This window comes from Anabrus simplex, chromosome 13 (genome assembly GCF_040414725.1).
Source record: "Anabrus simplex isolate iqAnaSimp1 chromosome 13, ASM4041472v1, whole genome shotgun sequence".
NCBI classification, from domain to species: Eukaryota; Metazoa; Arthropoda; class Insecta; order Orthoptera; family Tettigoniidae; genus Anabrus; species Anabrus simplex.
In genome coordinates this window covers 27,452,006-27,472,919 of record NC_090277.1, presented here as the reverse complement: position 1 = coordinate 27,472,919, position 20,914 = coordinate 27,452,006, and the positions used below count along the sequence as shown (strand labels likewise).

The 20,914-nt window shown below is 39.5% G+C and overlaps 1 protein-coding gene across 1 annotated transcript in view; it reads left to right on the top strand.

Annotated features, from left to right (window-relative positions):
• LOC137502865 (zinc finger protein 782-like) overlaps positions 1 to 17,055 on the top strand; it is a 59,050-nt gene extending 41,995 nt beyond the window's left edge. The window contains exons 4-6 of the mRNA XM_068230022.1: positions 8,959 to 9,648; positions 15,012 to 15,156; positions 16,879 to 17,055. Of these exons, the coding sequence (XP_068086123.1) occupies positions 8,959 to 9,648; positions 15,012 to 15,156; positions 16,879 to 17,055 (1,012 nt within the window). The remainder of the gene's footprint in view (positions 1 to 8,958; positions 9,649 to 15,011; positions 15,157 to 16,878) is intronic.
• The last annotated feature ends 3,859 nt before the right edge of the window (positions 17,056 to 20,914 follow it).

The window sequence follows — 20,914 nt, the reverse complement described above, 5'->3', positions numbered from 1 at the left end:
GACTCTTCAAGGATACACAAATAATTTCCACACTGTTCAGAAGAATAATACACAGTTCTATTTGAACTGAAAAAAAAAAAAACAGTTTGAATTCACAGTGAAACACTTGTGTCGCAGCACACGATTATACTTTTATCATAGTAATCATTAGCAGTAATATTCATGGGAATGTTCGAACACTTTCCTAAATACTCGTGTCTATTAAAGAAATTATGCTGACTGAAATGTAAAGAAAAAAATATTACAGTTCCTAGAATATTGCAGTTGTGTCACCTTTAAATTAATATTGGTTCGGAGATTAAGTTTCACACAAGCAACATGGTAATAAATCAGTTCTATAAGAATGAAAGTGAGTTATATAGAGAAGTTTCTATAAGCGCCCAGAACATAAGTTGAACTGAACTGATTGTCACTTAAGTCCAATACATGACTTGTCATAATCAGAGTTACCACACACAAATTTTATATGTTCAAATAAAGACTTTGAATAATTTGTTCTTCATCACTCGCAAAATTACAAGTTCAACTTGGCTACTCGTATCCATTCGTCGCGCATTCTCTTCTGCGGCCAAGTCTATCCTCGCTAACAAATCCTCCGATGACATACATGTTGATTCCCACAGGAATCTTGGAATATTTGTCCTGAATGAGAAAATTTATAATACCAATATAAATGGTCCATTATTGGACATTATAAATTTTCCAGGTGACTCTTTGCTGGTGGCCAGCGTTTCGCCCCGGTGTGCTAAGTTTGGCTCATCAGTTGGTAAATAACACACCCACCTAGACGCATGGCTTCTGCGTACCATGGAGGCAACTGCGTAGGCTACTTGGAGCCACCGGCAGTGCCAGTGCACTATGAGATATTTGTCTCATTATCAAAATTTGATGCCTGCCTGCCAATGAGATGATAGATGTTGTTTCTCACATGGAACCTGAAATATTTGTCCCGAATGAGTAAATTTATGATACCAATATAAATGTTCCTTTATTGGACATAATTAATTTTCCGGCTAACTCATTCCTGGTTGCTAGCGTTTGGCCCCAGTGTGCTAAGTTGGGTTCATCATTTTGCTAGGGGCTTTACGTCGCACCGACACAGATAGGTGTTATGGCGACGATGGAATAGGAAAGGCCTAGGAGTTGGAAGGAAGCGGCCGTGGCCTTAATTAAGGTACAGCCCCAGCATTTGCCTGGTGTGAAAATGGGAAACCACGGAAAACCATTTTCAGGGCTGCCGATAGTGGGATTCGAACCTACTATCTCCCGGATGCAAGCTCACAGCCACGCGCCTCTACACGCACGGCCAACTCGCCCGGTTTTGAGAAGTTTGTGAGGAGGGTTATTGCCAGGAGGTACTGTATATTAACTGTTGGCAAAGCTATTATTTGTTTTCCAGCCATGACTTCTTTCTTAAGTTTTCAGATAGATATCACTAGCCAACATGATTTTGCGGTAAAATAGAAAATATGTCATTCTTACGGAAATCGCTGCCCTGATACCGATAGTGATGCTATATTTTTTTTTCCTATCAGGTCTAGTTTTGACGCAATTCGGTGTTTTATTATTTGCATGAATTTGTAAGATGTAATGTTGAGAGATGTTCTCGCGCAACTTTTTTAGAATACAATTACGTGATTTGATTTGTTATTGTTTGCATTTTATTATATGTTTATTACTGTCTAAATTTTCATTTTGTAGTTGGGGGTTTCCAGGTAAATTCATAACTAACTCCCCCAGATACGCAGTAGACCGCGAGGTATGTAAGAGTGATGATAAGACAGTTGAGCGTTTGTCTTTCATCTTAGACCACTTGAATAAACAGACGTGTTAAAAGCCCCAGTCCTTATGCAATGTTTATGATGGACTGATAAAGCAGTTTCCTTTCCAAGATAACAGAGTTGCTTGAGACGGGCTCCAAGAAGTAGCGGTACGTGTTTAGTGCGTCTTTTAAAGTTCATATTCATTTAATTGTAGGCCTATCATGTGCACGAGATTTAATGTAATTTAATTTCAAATTGATCACTAATAAGTGAAGTTCTAGTATTTTAACACCATCATGGCTAGTGTTTCAGGGGTGCACAGAAGTCAGTGTAAACAAAAGTCCTCAAAAGTTTTGTTACATTTGTGGAGTTTATGTGTTCGATTCCAGGATCAGTACGTTGGTATGCGAGAATATTCTAGAGCAGCACAGTGATGATTTTCGGAATGTTCTCATTGGAAGGAGGGGGAAGATTTGACGCAAAACCAAAAACGGCAATGCCATGGTACGTTAATGTCAAGAAAGATCTTAATGAACTGGGCCTACAAGCAGAAGATGCACAAGACCGAAATCTTTTCAGAGCAGCCATCAAGACTTTTGGGACTTTCCGGGATGAAAAACGGGCAACTGGTGCTAAATGGACAGAAGAACGTCGTGCTAAACACAGTGAGCTAATGAAGACGATGTGGATCAAGCGAAAGATGAACAAATGCCAGAATGTAAAGTGAGGCTTATCGTGGTCCCTAGTTGGCCGATTAGCGAAGTTGAATGAATTGAATGAATAATAATAATAATAATAATAATAATAATAATAATAATAATAATAATAATAATAATAATAATAATAATATTTGCACTACTTCCCACTAACTGCTTTTACCGTTTTCGGAGACGCCGAGGTGGTGAAATTTAGTCCCGCAGGAGTCCTTTTACGTACCAGTATATCTACCGACACGAGGCTGACGTATCTGAGCACCTTCAAATACCACCGGACTGAGCCAGGATCGAACCTGCCAAGTTGGGGTCAGATCGTCTGAGCCACTCAGCCCGGTAACACTTTTTCTGGTTGAGTGGGAGAAGTTTGAAGTTTATCCTTGCATTTAACTGAGAAATATGGATGAGCTTCGCCAAAAGTGTTGCATTTGAGTTATCACTTTTTCTTGCAAGCACCGGGCGAGTTGGCCGTGCGCATAGAGGCGCGCGGCTGTGAGCTTGCATCCGGGAGATAGTAGGTTCGAATCCCACTATCGGCAGCCCTGAAGATGGTTTTCCGTGGTTTCCCATTTTCACACCAGGCAAATTCTGGGACTGTACCTTAATTAAGGCCACGGCCGCTTCCTTCCAACTCCTAGGCCTTTTCCTCTCCCATCGTCGCCATAAGACCTATCTGTGTCGGTGCGACGTAAAGCCGCTAGCAAAAAAGAAAATTTTCTTGCAAGCACTTGAAGTGCGCTAACCTCTAGTGTTGGCTACTGAATGCATGATTCGAAGCACTGTATCTATTCATTCAAGTGTCGGAGTGAATCGATTCACAGGAACGGCGAGCTCACGGCTCACTAACGGGACACTGGACGTTGCCGGGGAGCCGAGCTTACGCTGCAGGGAGGCAGTGAATCGTGGCACACCGAAATAATCGTGGGTGCAAGCACGGCTCAGTGAGACACAAGATACTCACGGTTCCTTATCGGCACACTGGACAATGGCGGAGAGCCGAGCTTCCGCTGCAGCGAGACATGCAGTGAATCATGGCACACCCAAAGATTCGTGGGCGCAAGCACCGCTCAGTGAGACAAGATACACACGACTCTTTATCGGCACACTGGACACTGGCGGGGAGCCGAACTTCCTCTGATGCAATACATACAGAGCTACGGTACACTGAAATAATCGTATGCTATAATGACTCTCGAGCTCAACTCATTTGAAAATAATACCCACTTGCATTCACTATCCTCTTCTTACAGGGAGGATTAAAATATAGATGGATTTATTTGCATTGTTAAAACGGTAGTCAAACCATAATTCTAAAGTAGCTGGTAAGTAGGTAGGCTATTAGGTTATACTATTTATTAGTTTAATGAATCTTAGACATTTCACAATTAATTAACTCAACTCTAGCCTGCCCTATGACTATGAATCATGCTCATGACCACTCAGAAGTACCTGTTTTATATTGGGAAGAACGGCTCGGTATTCTCTCAGTTCGTATGTCACATTGTTGCACAAGACTTCAATCATATGTGGACAGTAAGTGAGCCGACTGACGCAGTAACTTAACCAACAGTATGATGAATCAGAAAACCAGTGGGCTACTGTAAATCTCGCGTAGCCTATACAAAATATATCGATTTAAAAAATTCTCTTCTGAGAGAAAATTACATATTTTCAAAAACGACTGAGCGAGTTGGACGTGTGGTTAGTATCGCGTAGTTATGTGCTTGCATTCGGGGGATGGTGGGTTCCAATCCCACCGTCGGCAGCCGTTAAGATGGTTTTCCGTGGTTTCCCCATTTTCACACCAGGAAATGCTGGGACTGTACCTTAATTAAGGCCGTGGCTTCTTCTTTCCTAATCCCAGACATTTCCCATCCTGCGTCGCCCGAAACCTTCGACGTATTAGATTGACTAGCACTTTTTTCTAAGAAAGGAGTTCATAGTATGAAGACCAGATGGCAGCAGCGAGCACTGAATGCTCCGGGTCAGGATACACATCAGCAAGGTGTGTCCATAGGAATCCCGGATTGGAATGGCCTGGAGTATTTGGCGTCTCTGTTGCTGAAGACGGGTAGTGATAACGTCCTTCATCTAGCTGTTAACGACCCCATATGCCACCACTGACTTGGCGGAGACTGGAGGTGCAGGTGGATGGTTGCGACACATTCTTGAGCCAGGTTCTGTGCTGCAGCATTCGTCCAAAATGTGCCAGTCCTCTTTTTTAGACTTGGACTGTATAAAGTTCTAGAATATTTGATGGTGTGGCCATCTTTGCTCCACTGAATTTCTAGGTGGTAATCTCATGCGGCGTTGGGCAGAAGCTTGGTCTTGATATTGTAGATTGCGATTGGGTGGTTGACATCCGGGTTCAGTATTCCCAACTTCATTATGTAGAATTGGGTGGGAAGAACTGTGTGTGTTGCTGTGGCCTTGTGTTCTTGTATTTTTTGTGTGGCAGTGCAGTGTTTTTGCTGCTTCTGCTTAGTTCCAGATACTTAATGGCAAAAATCTCGATTGGCAGTTCACAGCTGGTAAATGGAACTTGCTACAATATCACTCTCTCTGATGTTCAGAGATGATATGCTGCATGACTGACTGACAGTGGTGTGTATGTACTAACAGTTAATTGAAGTGGGATGTATTCCTCTGGACAAATAGCAAGCTACTTGCAATGATTTCATCTTGGAGAATCACTGTCTTCGAGGCTCCTATCCTGTTTCCCTCCGTACTCCTCTAACGAAATTTGTTTTCCTCGAGGTTGCGGTGGTGGTGCGGAATTTCCGGACACCAAAGAAGATTTTCCCGCAGGTGGTTGATTTCTAACTGATGGTGCTCTTTATTGGTTTTCTGTTGAAGTTGGGTTGCCGCTCATCATTGCATTGTCATACTACGCAATAGTCAAATCCCATGATGAACCGATTCTCTGTCAAAAGATTGAATGTAAACCAAATTGCTAAGCGACTACAAGTAATGGCATATTTATCTGCAAAGTAATTTGTAGTTTTGGGGGTTCAAATCTCTATCTCTAAACCCAGATATTCAGGGTTTAACTCTCATGGTGATGTCAAGGAAATCATTTATTTCAATCTGGAGTGAAGTATGAATTTTAACAGCAATTCTGTTATGTCTTTTCGAAAAATGTGTAAGTTCGATTGGCTCTTAAGAGGTCGGATAGATATATCTGAGGATTGCTCAGCTTTGTAACAGAAATGAGTACTGGCAAGGAAGAGGCCATAAGGAGGTCAAACATTACTAAGTCCTTGAGGAGGAGTTTCACGATACAGTGACGTTACGTTCACCAGCTTGATGTGAAAATATGAAACCAATGTAAAACTGTCTTCAGAGCTGGGGGTTCGAACATACCATCCCTTGAGTTGTAGTTTGTGGATATAGGACCCAAAAACCATCTAGCTAACTCGCCCTGCGGGGAATGAAAACACGCCGACTCCGGGATGCAAACAGGCTGATGCAGCATCGAGCGCTGAGATCCCATGCTAAGTTCTATGCTTTATTCTAAAGATCTTTTTAATCTTACCGGGGGGAGTTGGCCCTGCGGTTAGGGGCGCGCAGCTCTGAGCTTGCATGTGTTAGATAGTGAGTTCGCACCCCACTGTTGGTAGCCCAGAAGATGGTTTTACGTGGTTTCGCACTTTCACACCAGGGGCTACACCTTAATTCAGGCTACGGCCGCTTCCTTCCAACTCCTAGCCTTTTCTTATCCCATCGTCGCCATAACATCTGTCTGTGTCGGTGCAACGTAAAACAAATTGTAAAAAAAACTTTATAATCTTCCCGGGCATAGTGAAGTCATTAAGGCATTGTAAATTGGATGCACTGATTGTTTAGGATTCATGGCCATTTTTCATCATCATTCATTTTATATTTTTGTCAGTGAATATATTCTGAAGTTTCGATTATAGTTTCATTTTGTTATACCTCATACCGAAAAGACCTATTATCTAGCTGGTAGGCATCTTTAAAATGAGATGTGTCACCATCACCATCATTCATGTAGTCGGTGACCTTGTTTAGTCCCACTATGTGAGGAACTGCTTGTGAGTAGTTCCCTTATGTGATGAACACAATTGGTCTTGTTACCTGTGAGTGGTGCCATTATGTGTGACATGCCGTGTGTGTTCATTACCTGTGATTAGTACCACCATGCAAGGAAAGCTATGAGTAAGCTACCTGTGAATAAAACCACTATATGAGGAAGGCCATGGTTCAGCATTACTAGTGACTATTACTATTACAAGTGGCAGTGATGCAGATTTTGGAAACCTTTGGACAACATTTATCATCTCTGGAAATAAGGCATTGTGAATTGGATTCACTGATTATTTTGGATTCACGGTCATTTTGTCATCATCCTTCATTTTAGATTTTACTTCACATCACCAAGAAGAGTACTTCAGTGAATTGTAGGTTCTGCAATCTTGATAATCATAGCAATTCTGATTGTAGAAAGTTCAAACTAGCAAACATTGATTATGGCCAGATCTTTGCGAGGTAAAATAACCGGTGTTATCCATGTTTTCTGCTTCTCGTGTGTCTAAACAATGTAAGCAACACAAGTGACCCCAATAAAATTGACCGCACAACTTTTTGGTTTGTAAAGAAACAATTTTCAATAATGATCTAAATGTTTGAGTTGTGCAATTATTTCACCCACTCATACATTTTACTGAGCACATCATGTATAGCAGTGAAAAACAGTTCAGGATAGATTATACTAGTTAAAGCATTATTAGGACATGGGGAATCATTTATCCTTAGTGTCTTATAATCTTGTCATGAAGCTTGGTATTTGTACTAAGACTTGTTGGCTACCTGTGGTTGGTTTAGTCAATGATGATTTATTGCCTGGAAGATCCATATGCAACATTGTTTTGTTCTCTAATGTGTCAGATTATACATTGAAGTTGAACTGTGCAGTTGTGAATACGACCACGAGCCAAATTCTTGCACAGCAAATTGATTGTTCCAACTGGTATATTGCCCATGACATCATTTTATTTGTTAGTGTATTTAGTCAGCCTTCTTCTATTGATGTCTTGCTTGGTGTTGATGTCTACTGTTAAATTGTGTCTTCTAATATCTTGCATAAGAATGGTGATCCCACCTTGTTAAATGACCTAATTTGGTTGGGTATTGTCAGGCACAACCCTTGTGTTCTGCATTAAGATTAACGCCAACATTCGGGATGCCAGTCTTGTAAAACTTGATTCTCTTGTAACAAAATTGCAAAAGTATTGGAAGGTTGATGACCCTCATCAACCATTTCTTCCTCCTGAAGAAAGGGCTCGTGAATGACATTTTGACATAATGATTAAGCTGATGATTCTGGTAGGTTTGTTGGCAAATTTCCTATTCATCCTGAAGTCTCATCTGTAGCTGAGTCTAAGCATAATGTTGCTAAAATGTTCAAACACATTGAAAATAAGTTTGCTAGATTTCCAGACTTGAAAGAGCAGTACGTAAATTCCATGAGTGATTGCAATAAATTTTGACACACGGAAATTGCATCCCTCGTGACTTCAACTCATGAAGCCTTTACATACCCCATCATTGTGTACTGAATTATTCTAGCATGACAACCAAGCAAGGAGTTGGTTTTGACAGCAGTGTGAATTGTGAAATGGGATAGCATTGAATTCTTTCTAAATGTTCGACCCTGAAATTCAGCCTGACTTCCTGTCTATTGTTTTAAGGTCCAGAACTTATATTTTGCTCTTTTAGCTTATATTGCTAAGATGTACAGAAGTGTGTTAATACATCTCGACCACAGGAGTCTTCAGAAAATTGTGTGGCATGAATCCCCTGATGAAGGGATCAAGGACTACCACCTTCCTACTGTTACAATTTCTGCCCCCATTCTTGCGATGAGATTTCTAGCTCATTTTGCTGACGAACACAGAGAATTGCACCCTTTGTATCCCCTTCTTTTTACGTTGGTGATCTGTTGAAGGGTACTAGCTCAGTTGAAGAAGCTAAGGAGATTCTATCAGAACTATCTAGCATGCTTTGTGGTACACATGTGTTCTCAGAATCTGGATGTCAAGTCGACCAGAAGCCCTTGCCAATGTCCTTGTAGATGATAGAGAAATCTTGTCAACATGTAACACCCTTAAGGATGAAGCTATTAAAATATTAAGTATTCTTTGCATCCTAATTGTGATGATTTTCAATTACAAATAAACTTCAAGAAAGCATTCTCACAATCATTGCTACTGTGTTGCCCTCTCTTCAATTGTTTGTATGTGTTATGGTTACGTGCAAACTTATACAGCCGCCTTGAAGAGTGAAAATTATTTGGGATTACTTGCCAGAGTCTTTATCTGAAATTATTGAGATTTGGAGTGCTCTGTATTAGCTTGCAATATGAAAAAAATTGTTTTGTACAAACATAGTGTTTGCTTCTGTTTACTGTATTTGATTCAGTTACCTTACTTGGAAAATTTAATAACTTTTGTGTTTTCTAGACTTGAGAATGTCGCATTATTGACCGGAGGCCACCCTGAGGAAAGGCAAATCCATCCCACTAGACAATGGGCACTCTCTTGTTATATATGTGGTAGTAAGTTTTCCCAGAAATGTGCTTTTCTTAAGCACCTGCACGCCCATAGTGCAAAGCGTCCGAACCCCTGTATGGAATATGACCATACGTCTTCGAATAAAGTGCAACTTGAACAAAGAATTGAAGATCATGTGCGTTCTTGTGATCAAAGCAACCGTAAGTTTTTTGAGAAGTCGGCCGTTCAGCAACAGATTATTTTGCCTATTGAAAAGCGTCCTCGTTGTTGTCCTCAGTGCTGCAAGGTATTCACGAAGCTGTCTCACCTTCAAGCACATATGCGGAGTCACACTGGCGAACGTCCATACTCTTGTGATCATTGCGGCAGGCAGTTCTCTCAGAAGACTTCCGTTAAGCACCACATGCTTACACATACTCGCGAGCGCCCACATTCATGTGCTCAGTGTAAGAAAACGTTCTCTCGGATGTCGCACCTTCAGAAACACATGTTAACACATTCTGGAATACGTCAATATGTATGTGATCAATGCGGGAAAAGGTATTCTCATAAGTCAGCTGTTCAGCAGCATTTGCGCACTCATGCCCCTGATCGTCCACACTCATGTCCTCAGTGTTCTAAGAGGTTTAAGGAAATGCGGTATCTTAAAGAACACCTTTTGACACATACTACTGAGCGTCCGCATTATTGTTGTAGATGTAATAAAAGGTTCGCACAGTTATCGCTTCTTAAACGACACATCCTCACACATTTTGATGAACGTCTGTATGTTTGCGATCATTGCGGGGGCAAATATGCGCAAAAGCAGGCGCTTAAGTACCACATTCTAACTCATACTGGTGAGCGTCCACATTCATGTTCTCGGTGCACGAAGCGGTTCAAGCATATTTCGCATCTTAAGGAACACATTCTGAGACACACTGGCGTGCGTCCATATTTTTGCACTCAATGTGATAACAAGTATTACGACATGTCGAGCCTTAAGAAGCACATGCTTACACATACTCAATAGCGTCCCCATTCTTGTACTTGGTGCAATAAAAGGTTATTGCAGAAATCCCACTTTTAAAAACACAAGCCCACACATTCTGGATAACGTTCTTTTTGATGTGATTAATGCGATAACAAGTATTGGAACCTTGAGGAACACCTGTCCTGCAGTGATGATAAACATGTGTTGCTTTGTCAGTTGGGTCGCTGTGGCCTGTGCCGACCGTTGACGTGCCTAATTCTGTCGAACACGTTGACCAAGTTATTTCCTATGTTTTAAGTTTCAAATTGTCACCACGTTCATATCTTCGATAAACATTAGCATTACTGTTCTTCAGTAATGAATTTGACGATTCAAACTCTGACCTTGATGTAGTGATAACCGGTGCTCGTGAATCCACAGGTAATTTATTGAAGTTAAAAAAGAAGGCATTGGAGATGCAATTACAGGTAATTGAACTGTTACCATGATTACAAAGGATTCACTTGAATGTAGTTCTCCTGGTTATTTTGTTAATAAAAATAGAAGAAACTAGGGAATATGTCCGAGTTGGAAATTCTCTAATTGTTATTATTCTTATTCTTCAATGGATATTTAAGGAATTTTATGGAGTCGTCTATTCTAAAAATATTTTCAGCTTGTTGATATTGTCCCATATTATTGTAAAAACGTTTAGTGCAATATTAATCACTAAAATGGTTTACATAATTCCTTTATATTGAGTGTACTAAACCTAGCTCAACCGTTGATGTTACGATTTTCACCCTGTTGTTCAAGGGTTAACTCACTTTGCGCTACGGCACATCCAAAGTGGTGTGTGCAATAGTAAATTTTCTCAGTGGTACAAACATTGGTGTTACCAGTCCACTAACTCACGTGTCGGACGTACATTTCCCATGTATACAGTGCCTCGTGTTTGTAGAAATATCTTTAAAAGTGTATTTGTGTGAAAACAACAATGGAAGTAGAGCTTTGCATTCTTGTATGTGAACAGAATAATGTTGTTGCCGCTCAGCAGCCAAGAGTTCCACACTTCCAGCTCGATGACACTCCAAAAGACTGTTATGCTATGGTGTGCAAATTGTGGTGTTGCCTGAAATCTATTAAAGCTATTGTTTGTAATTCTGATGGATTATATCATGAGGGTTGGCACGGGGGCATAAGCAGGCCATGTGCAGAAAAGCAAGACAAATGCAATGGCAACTTGAGGTAAATGAGCAATGGATATTGTAGACAGTGATATTATTATTTACTTATCTCTTGTCATACAGAATTCATGTATGCTACCAGTTACCATGGGTGAACCTTTCAAATATAAAATTGTAAAACTTAATTAAAATGTAAAATCTAAACCATTTGCTCACTGCAACTGATGGTAACTCAGAATATCAGCAAGTGAATTTTAACTCTCCTCAAGGAGCTTAAAGTTATTTGCAAGTTTGAACTTGCTTTGAAACAAATAATTCAGGATATGTGGTGCAATGGCTGCTGACTATTTTATTACCTTTCTACCAGTTTCATTACATGTTATATCCCAAGCTGGGTTACATTCATTTTATAATTTCAAATAATTTCGTTGTCAGCAATTATTTTTAATTCCCTTCGATACAATATTTTGTTAGATTTCTACCACATTTTCTTCAGAATTGCTCTGCTTAGCTGTGCAATAAAACAGTTTTGTTTCATATTACTTGCAAGATGAGGAATGTAGCTTTTAATAGAAAACTTTCTTATTGTAGTGCTATGGGTTTAGAATACCTTAGTTTTCCTGAGAGCATTCCCTTCGGGAAGAGCTCAAATTAAGTTTAAATATTTCAGTCCTATAATATTAGTGAGTTTCTGAGTTTCCTTCTTCCAATGAGATTATATTTTAATGCTGTCATATTTTTCCGCCTGATCACCATGGAATATTTGATTCGGTTAGTGTTACCTTGCTGATAGTTTTCCTATGATAGTTGAAGCCGGACGCGATTATGATGAGGTAACAAATGAGTCGTATGCGCAAAAAAACGTGTAGGTTACATTCCCCACATATTTAGGAAAACTGCAATAACGATGTTTGCTGACCGTGGGACATGTATCAGAATTTAACATAGATTTTTTCCGTAAACCAAGATGATAGAAGTGCACGCGCTCACTCATTCACACATAATGGGTGTATACAGAGGAGAATAGCGTTATTTTAAAGTTTTAGCCTAATTATGTTGATTTGGTGCATACAAATACTGTTCCATTGTATATAATCGTAATTGAACTCCTTTATTCACAGTGGTTAAGATTATTTTAGAAAGTAACTACTGTTCTCTTCCTTCTGGTACTTCAACACATTAATTTGTACATATTGATAATTATTATTACATTATCTGGTTACACATTAACGGCAAAATTTGAAAATATATAACAAATATATTCAAACTGCTATACACAGAAAATAATCAATAATAGCAACACTGTAAGTTATATGGTTCAACTCACTTGTAGTTTATTTTCTGATGTGATTCTGTTGTTAGGTTTACATAGAAATTATGATACTCCTTCAACTATTTCACCATATCCTGAAGATCCTTCCTTTTTCCTTCGTAATCGCAGATCATCTGGATACAAAAGAATAAGGTCAAAAATTGAAAATGTCTCAACGATGATGACATTTCTTTGTGTCACAACGGAATAATATTGGAATGCTATTATGCATTGTTCAATTTTTCAACGTATACAACACTAGGCTCATCAATAGTAAATTTTATCGGCATAGCCTCCGTGATTTTTAGTTCTTTATTATTCATGATACCCCTGGTAAATGGTTCGAAACTTTTGAAGTCATTTCTGTACATCTACTATTTCATAGTTTCTTGAAATAAAAGATTCTCCTATCACATACTTCCATTCAGAAGGAACGTGGGCTGTACAAACCTTTTTCTGTTTTTCAATTAATGCGAAATCTGTGTCGCATGGTAGGAAGCTGTGTCCCGAACAGAGAATATTTTATGAACTTCATAAAAAAATCCTGAGGTGACACATTTCCTGAATAGTACAAGATGTAGCCTGTTATTACTTTGTCCTACTCATCGATCAGACCACACAGTAAGTTTTCTGCTCTGCAAACTGCTTGCTTGAAAGTTTTCAGTGATGTGTTTTAATAAACACGATGCTATTTATGTCGATCCTCCCTTCCCCATTGTTTCATTCCAGATATAGAAAGTGACTTTATTTCGTCCCATGTCATAAATAGAAAAATTGTAGAAATAAAACTGGCATTGGTAGTACATGGATGCATGCCTGAGTGTATGGCAGAACAGAACTTGTTGCAGATCGACACAAAGCAGTTACATTTCATTTTTTCGGCAATTTCACCATCGTTGTGCATGGCTTTATACGCTTGATTGGCTTTATAATGGTGCAGCATACTATTAGTCTGTATTTTCTTCCGCTCTTCTTCTGTTTGAGCAGCTTGAAGTTTGTTAAACATTAATTCACTCTATTTACACTTGTCACTGCGTAGAGAGCCTATTTTCAGATTCATTTTATAAAAGGTTGATTGATAGTACATAAGGCTTACTTCAGCCTCAGGGTGCTTTCATTTAAAGGCTCTGTATATTTTAGCTAAGGTTAAATCAGGTGGCAGGTACTCTTTCTCAGTTATGTGTCAAATTAATGGCTTGGTTGCCTAGGGAACCTGTTTATATGTTCTGTAACTTTGTTTTTGATTTCATTCATTAAAGAAAGGGTCTGTTCATCATAAGATAATTTATAAAATTCACGGAAATAGGAAAGTTTTCATTCACAACTCAATTCTTTACACCCAGACCTCCTGCATTTACAATCGAAATTACCTGTTGGTTTCTTTTCTTTTCTTTTCTACATGATTACCTCTTTTACTGATGTAAGCCTTCCCACTGTCCCTTAATTGTTTACGTTTCACATCTTTCAACTGACGGGTCACTTTTCCCTTTCCTGCATCAGTTTTTCCTCAACTTGTGTACACTGCTTAGGGACAACGGTACACTACTATCGTCTGATTGCATGACTATGGCGTCGATGAGAAACTAAATAAACTCAGTAATATAAGACTGAACAATATCCGAGCTAGAATATGTCCATTATATTGCATTCAATTCGTGACATTGTCGAGCGGTCGCGCGGGAAACGATGTATCAGACTTTTGTCCTATTAGCTTTCAAGTGCATTTCTCTTCACATGTTCCGGAATGCTATAGCCATCTTTCGAGATATGATTAATCTACCTGCAAATACAGATCAATGACACATCATAGATGTTTGTTCCGTGAATATTCAAGTGCCACAAAAATGTAACATAGACACTTGTTCGTGCTTATAACTCAAGTAGTCTATAACAACATATTGTACCAGGAAATGATAGTGGGTTTTGAGCATGGGAAGGATCCCAGGTAGTGTTCGGTGTTTCTGGAGCCGATATAGACAAGGATAGTATCGCAGGGCGAATAATATATGGTTATACTTTTTCTATACATCTTATTAATAATATCCAAAGATATATCACCCTGCAATCTTAATGGAGAACTCAAGTCTATCATCAATATTTGTCAAAATCAAAGATTTATATCGTGATCTTCTTGAAGTCAGTTTAAAAATGCCAAGAAAAAATATCACTCTTCCACCGGAGATTAATATCCTACAGTCTTTCTAAATCTCATGAAAACACAAAATATCAATTTGCACCTACAGTATTTCTAAGTCTTAAATCACAAAAATGAACACACACTTGTCATGGAAAAGTTGAATAAAATATTTAAACGCTTGTTGAATGTATCTCAACTTGTTTGAATTGAAAAAAAGCACGTAAAAACCCTAAAGTTTATCTAGGTAACGTGAATTTGAATTAATAACTTTGAAAATGAACTTATCACAAAATATGAACTACTTTGAAATTACGAGAAAATTATGGATTACTATCCACAAGCAGCACTGGTAATATCACTGTACTGGATTAAGTGTTTTGTAAAAAGTCAGTCAGTTTGTGATTACTCACTCAGAATAGGAATATCTGCTTACGAGTGTTGGAGTTGGAGACATGGTGTCTGGAACATTCCGCGGAGTGCGGACGAAGACTCGAACTCGTCACCGGCGATGTTCATTGAAGATACCACGTCAATCTCCCTCGTCGACGTCCCTCGATGGGTACCATAGATGAAGAAATGATGTTCGATGTAGCAGGATCTTGTAGTATTTCGCCAAGATTTCCGTTGCTCTTGGAGGTGACATTGGCACACGGAAAGTTCAATTGGCACTATTAAATTCTGTAATCACGGATATTATTACCCCACACTGTCGTAATGCTCAGTTTGGTTCTTACTCTAATTTTACGATATTAATTAATATTCACAGTCCTTGCTGCAGAGAGCACAGTTCATAATCGTCACTGATTACGTCTGAAAATATGATTGTGAAGTAGTAAGCACAGTTCATAAACACTTGAAAATGTAATTTGCAACAGTCTTTATCATAGTCTCTGGACAACTATTATTGATAGATTAAGGTGATTTTATGGTCGTATTTATACCACGCTGGTCTGAATTATTTAATATTACTATAAAGAGTCCTTAACGTTCACTGAGTTTCTTACAGTGTTGATCGAAAGATCGAGTATGTGCACTGGGAAAAATAGCAAAGTCTTGTCCTGTTATGGAACGAATACTGAGGAAATAAAGTTACACACAGTTCACTGATATACTATCGTAAAAAGAATGCGTCCTAGAATGAATACAGTCGTCGTAAATTACGATTTCCGTTTGCCACACACGATAATTTAGGATATCGTCATAGTTCACAATTACACGAAATTAGCAGAGTGTACTAGTCCTTAAAATATCAGATACTTGAATTCTCACTCCAAGTTATAGTTTTATTCAGTTAATAATTTCACAAGTGTTATATAACGGAAACGTCTAGAATTTTACCGTCCTCGCGGCGCGTTGGAAACTTCATGTACGGTACGACGTTCTGTACTAGTTCAACGGCGTTCGATCATGGCCATAACTATGTCCTCGCGAATCGCGACGGAGCATACTTTCTGCACTGACGAGACTGCACTGACGGACTGTACTCACTCCACGGGTCAGACTGGTCTCTCCTTGGCCTTGGCCCAGTGGCCCATATATATACGCCAGGTTGGCGGCGCTAGGAATCAGGTGACGAAGTGTTTGATCATTCTTCCCAAACTTTAAATTGTTATATTTCGAAAACTACTGGACGGATTGACTTCAAATTTGCAGGGTTTTACTTACATACTGGTAGCTACAATTTAGCGTTGGTCCCGTTTTAATCGGTCCATGCGTTAAAAAGTTAATGAAAACAGTCTAGAAACGTTTGTAGGGGAAGTAAGCTGCAAGCGGCGGTGACGTCACTTGACCTTGCTTGACCTGCTCGTGAAATGTGGTAGGTACTAGAACATTCTTTCACACAGCTGTTCACGTATCGGAATTGAATTGTATGCTGGAAATAAAATTTTTAATTTATATGTATCAGGGCCTATGCCTTCCTGGTACATCTTCCTCCTGGTCTGAGGAAAAAAAATTCGTTGCACTGTTGTCAATGGATTCAAATAGTTACGCTAGGCGAAATTATCCCATCGTCTGTCATTTTATGGATTAGATCACGAACTTCTTCCCTATGTTTCTCTGGAATGGGATATGGCTTTTTCTGGTAAGGGGATAAATCATTTACATTGAGATGATAGTCATAACCAGCTATCTCTCCAGGCTTATCATCGAACACATATGCAAATTTTTGTAAAACTTCATTCTTAGCCTCCTGCAATTTCAATCCGATTTCCGGGTCGTCAACCACACTGGCTATTGACATTTCATAATCCTGACCTATTATGGAGTTCTCATTGAATAGGGACTCTATGCTGTCCTCACTCTGGTCACCCCTTCTACTTTCTGCTACGGCTGGCGCTTCCTCGCTCGGAGCGGGCTCTCTATTGTCACCACCGGCTTCTTCGAAACGGGCTCCATTTTCTTGAATTTGCAGGTCGCTTGGCCCTACCAACTGCAGTTCTACGGAATTATTCTTTAATTTCACGAGGTTGGCATCATAATCAATGATTCCCTTGTATTTGATAATAAAATTTGATCCAAGTATCAGGTTGAAGTTAAGGCGTGAAACTACCAGAAATATGTGTTCGAATGACTGGCTATTTATTTCGAATTCCAAAAATGCCTGTGACTTACATTTAACTACTTTATCCGGAACTATCCCTCTTACTTTAATCCGAGCTGCAGGTAATAATTAAATATTGCTCTGATTTTTAAGTGAGTCTACAAATCTATCAGAAATTAAAGAAGCTTGCGCTCCAGATTCAATGAGCGTAATCACATGTAAGTTGCCTGTGCGTAAAAGGGTAATTAACGAGTAATTATTGGCCTTGGTGTCTGCGCGACTTCGAACAGAAATTCAGAATCGTCAATGTGCCAGTAATTGTTGACAGCAATACAATAATCTGACATCTCGTCCTCATCGTGGTTTATAGTCAATCTCCTAACTGTGTGATCGGCGTTTTTTTAATAGCGCCTATTGATTCGGAGTCAGGCGATCGTTGCTCTCTCGGTCCCAATTGACGTTGGTATTCCAGGGACGTGCCTCCAGGTTCATCAGGATTGCGGTTTCTTTCCCTGACGTATTCCTGTGTATCCCTCCATCTTCTTTCTAAGCCCCGTCTTCTGGAATCGCGATTTCCTTCAGGAGTGCTTGCACGCTGCCTCGATGAATTCCTTAGTCGGTAAGGATGTCGGTCCTGATTCCTCTGACGTCTATAATTTCGGAATCTTGTTGGGTTGGTAGGGCTTATTCTGCCTTCTTCACGTGGCCTGGGATCCTCTCTCTCCGGCGGTTTTATCTCCGTAGAGTTCGTACTTATTTCTCTATTTCTGCTACTCTTCCGAGTAGATTGGGTAGTAGCCGTGTCTAGTCTGTGCAAAGTAGCGTCGAAATGCTCCAATGTTTTAATATTGGCAGCGACTAATACCTCCTGAACATTAAGCGGATATTGAAGTGTCAAGATCTGAATGAGTTCAATATCTGGCAAAGGCGGATCTAAGAATTGTAGCTTCTTTAATTGCATTAGGCGATAATCGGAACATCGAGTAGTATTGACCGAAGTGTTGTATTTCCTAGTGTATAATTGCATCTTGACGAGATGTTGCGTCTCAGCGTCCCAAAACCGTTTAAGAAGTGCCTGTTTGAAGTCTTCAGTTTCTAAAGCTGCTCTTAAAAGCTATGAACCATGATAAGGCTCGTCCTTCTAGAAGCTTAGATACGACCCTAAGTTTCCTGTCGTCTTCTACCCTATTTTCTTGCAGGTAATCGTCGACATTTAACAGAAATTCTCGGGCAGTGTACTCGTCACGTCCTGAAAATTTGACTGGCTTGTCATCCTGTACTTTGATGAGGGTTGTGGTGCTGTGTACTTCCCTCGACGAACCAGGAATTGTGACGTCAGTCGTATGATCTCTGAGCTTAATTTGATTGACCTCTTCGGACAAATTCTCAATTTTGGAATTAATTGAGGCATCTAAATCTTGTATTTCGTTTTTCAAGTCAGTTTTGATAACTTGTACGTCCTTACAGAAAGCAGCTATCTGTGTATGAGTGCTGTCTAGCTGTCCTGTAATACGCTTGTCAAGCTCTCCTTGAGTAATTTTAATTAATCCTATCTCACTTCGTAATTTGCCCACGTCATTCTTTGATACATCTCGAAGGTTTTCCTGAACCTGAGCTAGATTTACTAGAGCTTGCGGGATGTTACCATGGGATTCTTGAAATTCCGTTCGTAAGTCTCTAAGTTCGGTGGAGAATGCTTGAACAGAAGGAAGAACAGTTCTAAGATCTTTGTCTAAAGACTTGATGACCTCTGTCTTTATCTCTTCCTCGACAGACTCTATGTTTTCAACGAACTGGTCCCGCGTGTTTTTTAATGTGGCTTCAACTTCTGCGCTGGAGTCCGTTAGTTTGTTTTCGAGGCGAGTTCCAGCTTCACGGAATCGTTGCTCAATAAGGGCACTGGATTCAGTGAGCCTTTTATTAATAACCTTATCGGCTTCTGCAAATTTAGTTTCCAAGGTCCTGTCGATTTTAGAAGTTAAGTTTTCGACCTTGCTGTTTGACTCAGTTAACTGCGCCTGCAGTTAGGTATTCGAGTTGACTATCTGCGCCTGTAACTGAGTATTTTGTGCTTGCAGTTGAGTATTAGAGTCAATTATCTGCGCTTGTATTTGTGACTGTAACTGGTGGTTAGACTCAATCATTTGAGCCTGTAATTGGTTATTGGACTCTACCATGTGCGTATTTAACGCGGTTATTTGCGTGTTCATTTGCACATTAGACTCTACCGTTTGAGCATTTATTCGATAAATTTTTGCGTTCTGATCGTTAATGCTTAGCCTAAGAGCTTCGATTGCTGCAAGTAAATTATCCATGCTGCCAGAATATTTAATGAAGTCAACTATAAGGTATAACGAGCTCTTCGCGTTCGTAGTAGCTCCGATCGAACCCTGTACTCGAATAGGAATGTATTATGCCTTGTATCGTGCGGTGTGCTATCCATTATGTCTATGGCGTTTAAATAGGTTACTCTGAATTCATCGTGACTCCAATCTAACCCTGAACGTTGGTCGTTATCTATTACGTCTAGTATCGTGACTCCAATCGAGCCCTTCACGTACAGGGCGCCATCTATTACTTTTATCCTCTCTGTACCAGGAAATGATAGTGGGTTTTGAGCATGGGAAGGATCTCAGGTGGTGTTCGGTGTTTTTGGAGCCGATACAGAGAAGGATAGTATCGCTGGGCGAATAATAGATGGTTATACTTTTTTCTACAAAATTTATTAATAATATCCAAAGACATATCACCCTGCAATCTTAATGGAGAACTCAAATCTATCATCTATATTTGTCAAACTCAGAGATTTATATCGTGGTCTTCTTGAAGTGAGTTTAAAAATGCCAAGAAAAATATCACTCTTCCATGGGACATTAATATCCTACATTCTTTCTAAATCTCATGAAAACACAAAATATCAATTTGCACCTACAGTATTTCTAAGTCTTAAATCACAAAAATGAACACACACTTGTCATGGAAAAGTTGAATAAAATATTTAAACGCTTGTTGAATATCTCTCAGCTTGTTTGAATTGAAAGAAGCACTTGAAAACACTAAAGTTCATCTAGGTAACGTGAATTTGAATTACTTAATAATTTTGAAAATGAACTTATCACAAAATGTGAAGTTCATTGAAATTACGAGAAAATTATGGATTACTATCCACAAGCAGCACTGGTAATATCACTGTACTGGATTAAGTGTTTTGTAAAAAGTCAGTCAGTTTGTGATTACTCACTCAGAATAGGAATATCTGCTTACGAGTGTTGGAGTTGTAGACTTGGTGTCTGGAACATTCCGCGGAGTGCGGACGAAGACTCGAACTCGTCACCGGCGATGTTCATTGAAGATACCACGTCAATCTCCCTCGTCGACGTCCCTCGATGGGTACTATAGATGAAGAAATGATGTTCGATGTAGCAGGATCTTGTAGTATTTCGCCAAGATTTCCGTTGCCCTTGGAGGTGATATTGGCACACGGAAAGTACAGTTGGCACCATTAAATTCTGTAATCACGGATATTATTACCCCACACTGTCGTAACGCACAGTTTGGTTCCTACTCTAACTTTACGATATTAAATTAATACTCACAGTCCTTTCTGCAGCGAACACAGTTCATAATTGTCACTGATTACGTCTGAAAATGTGATTGTGAAGTATTACTAAACACTTGAAAATGTAATTTGCAACAGTCTTTACCATAGTCTCTGGACAACTATTATTGATAGATTGAAGTGATTTTATGGTCGAATTTTTGCCACGCTGGTCTG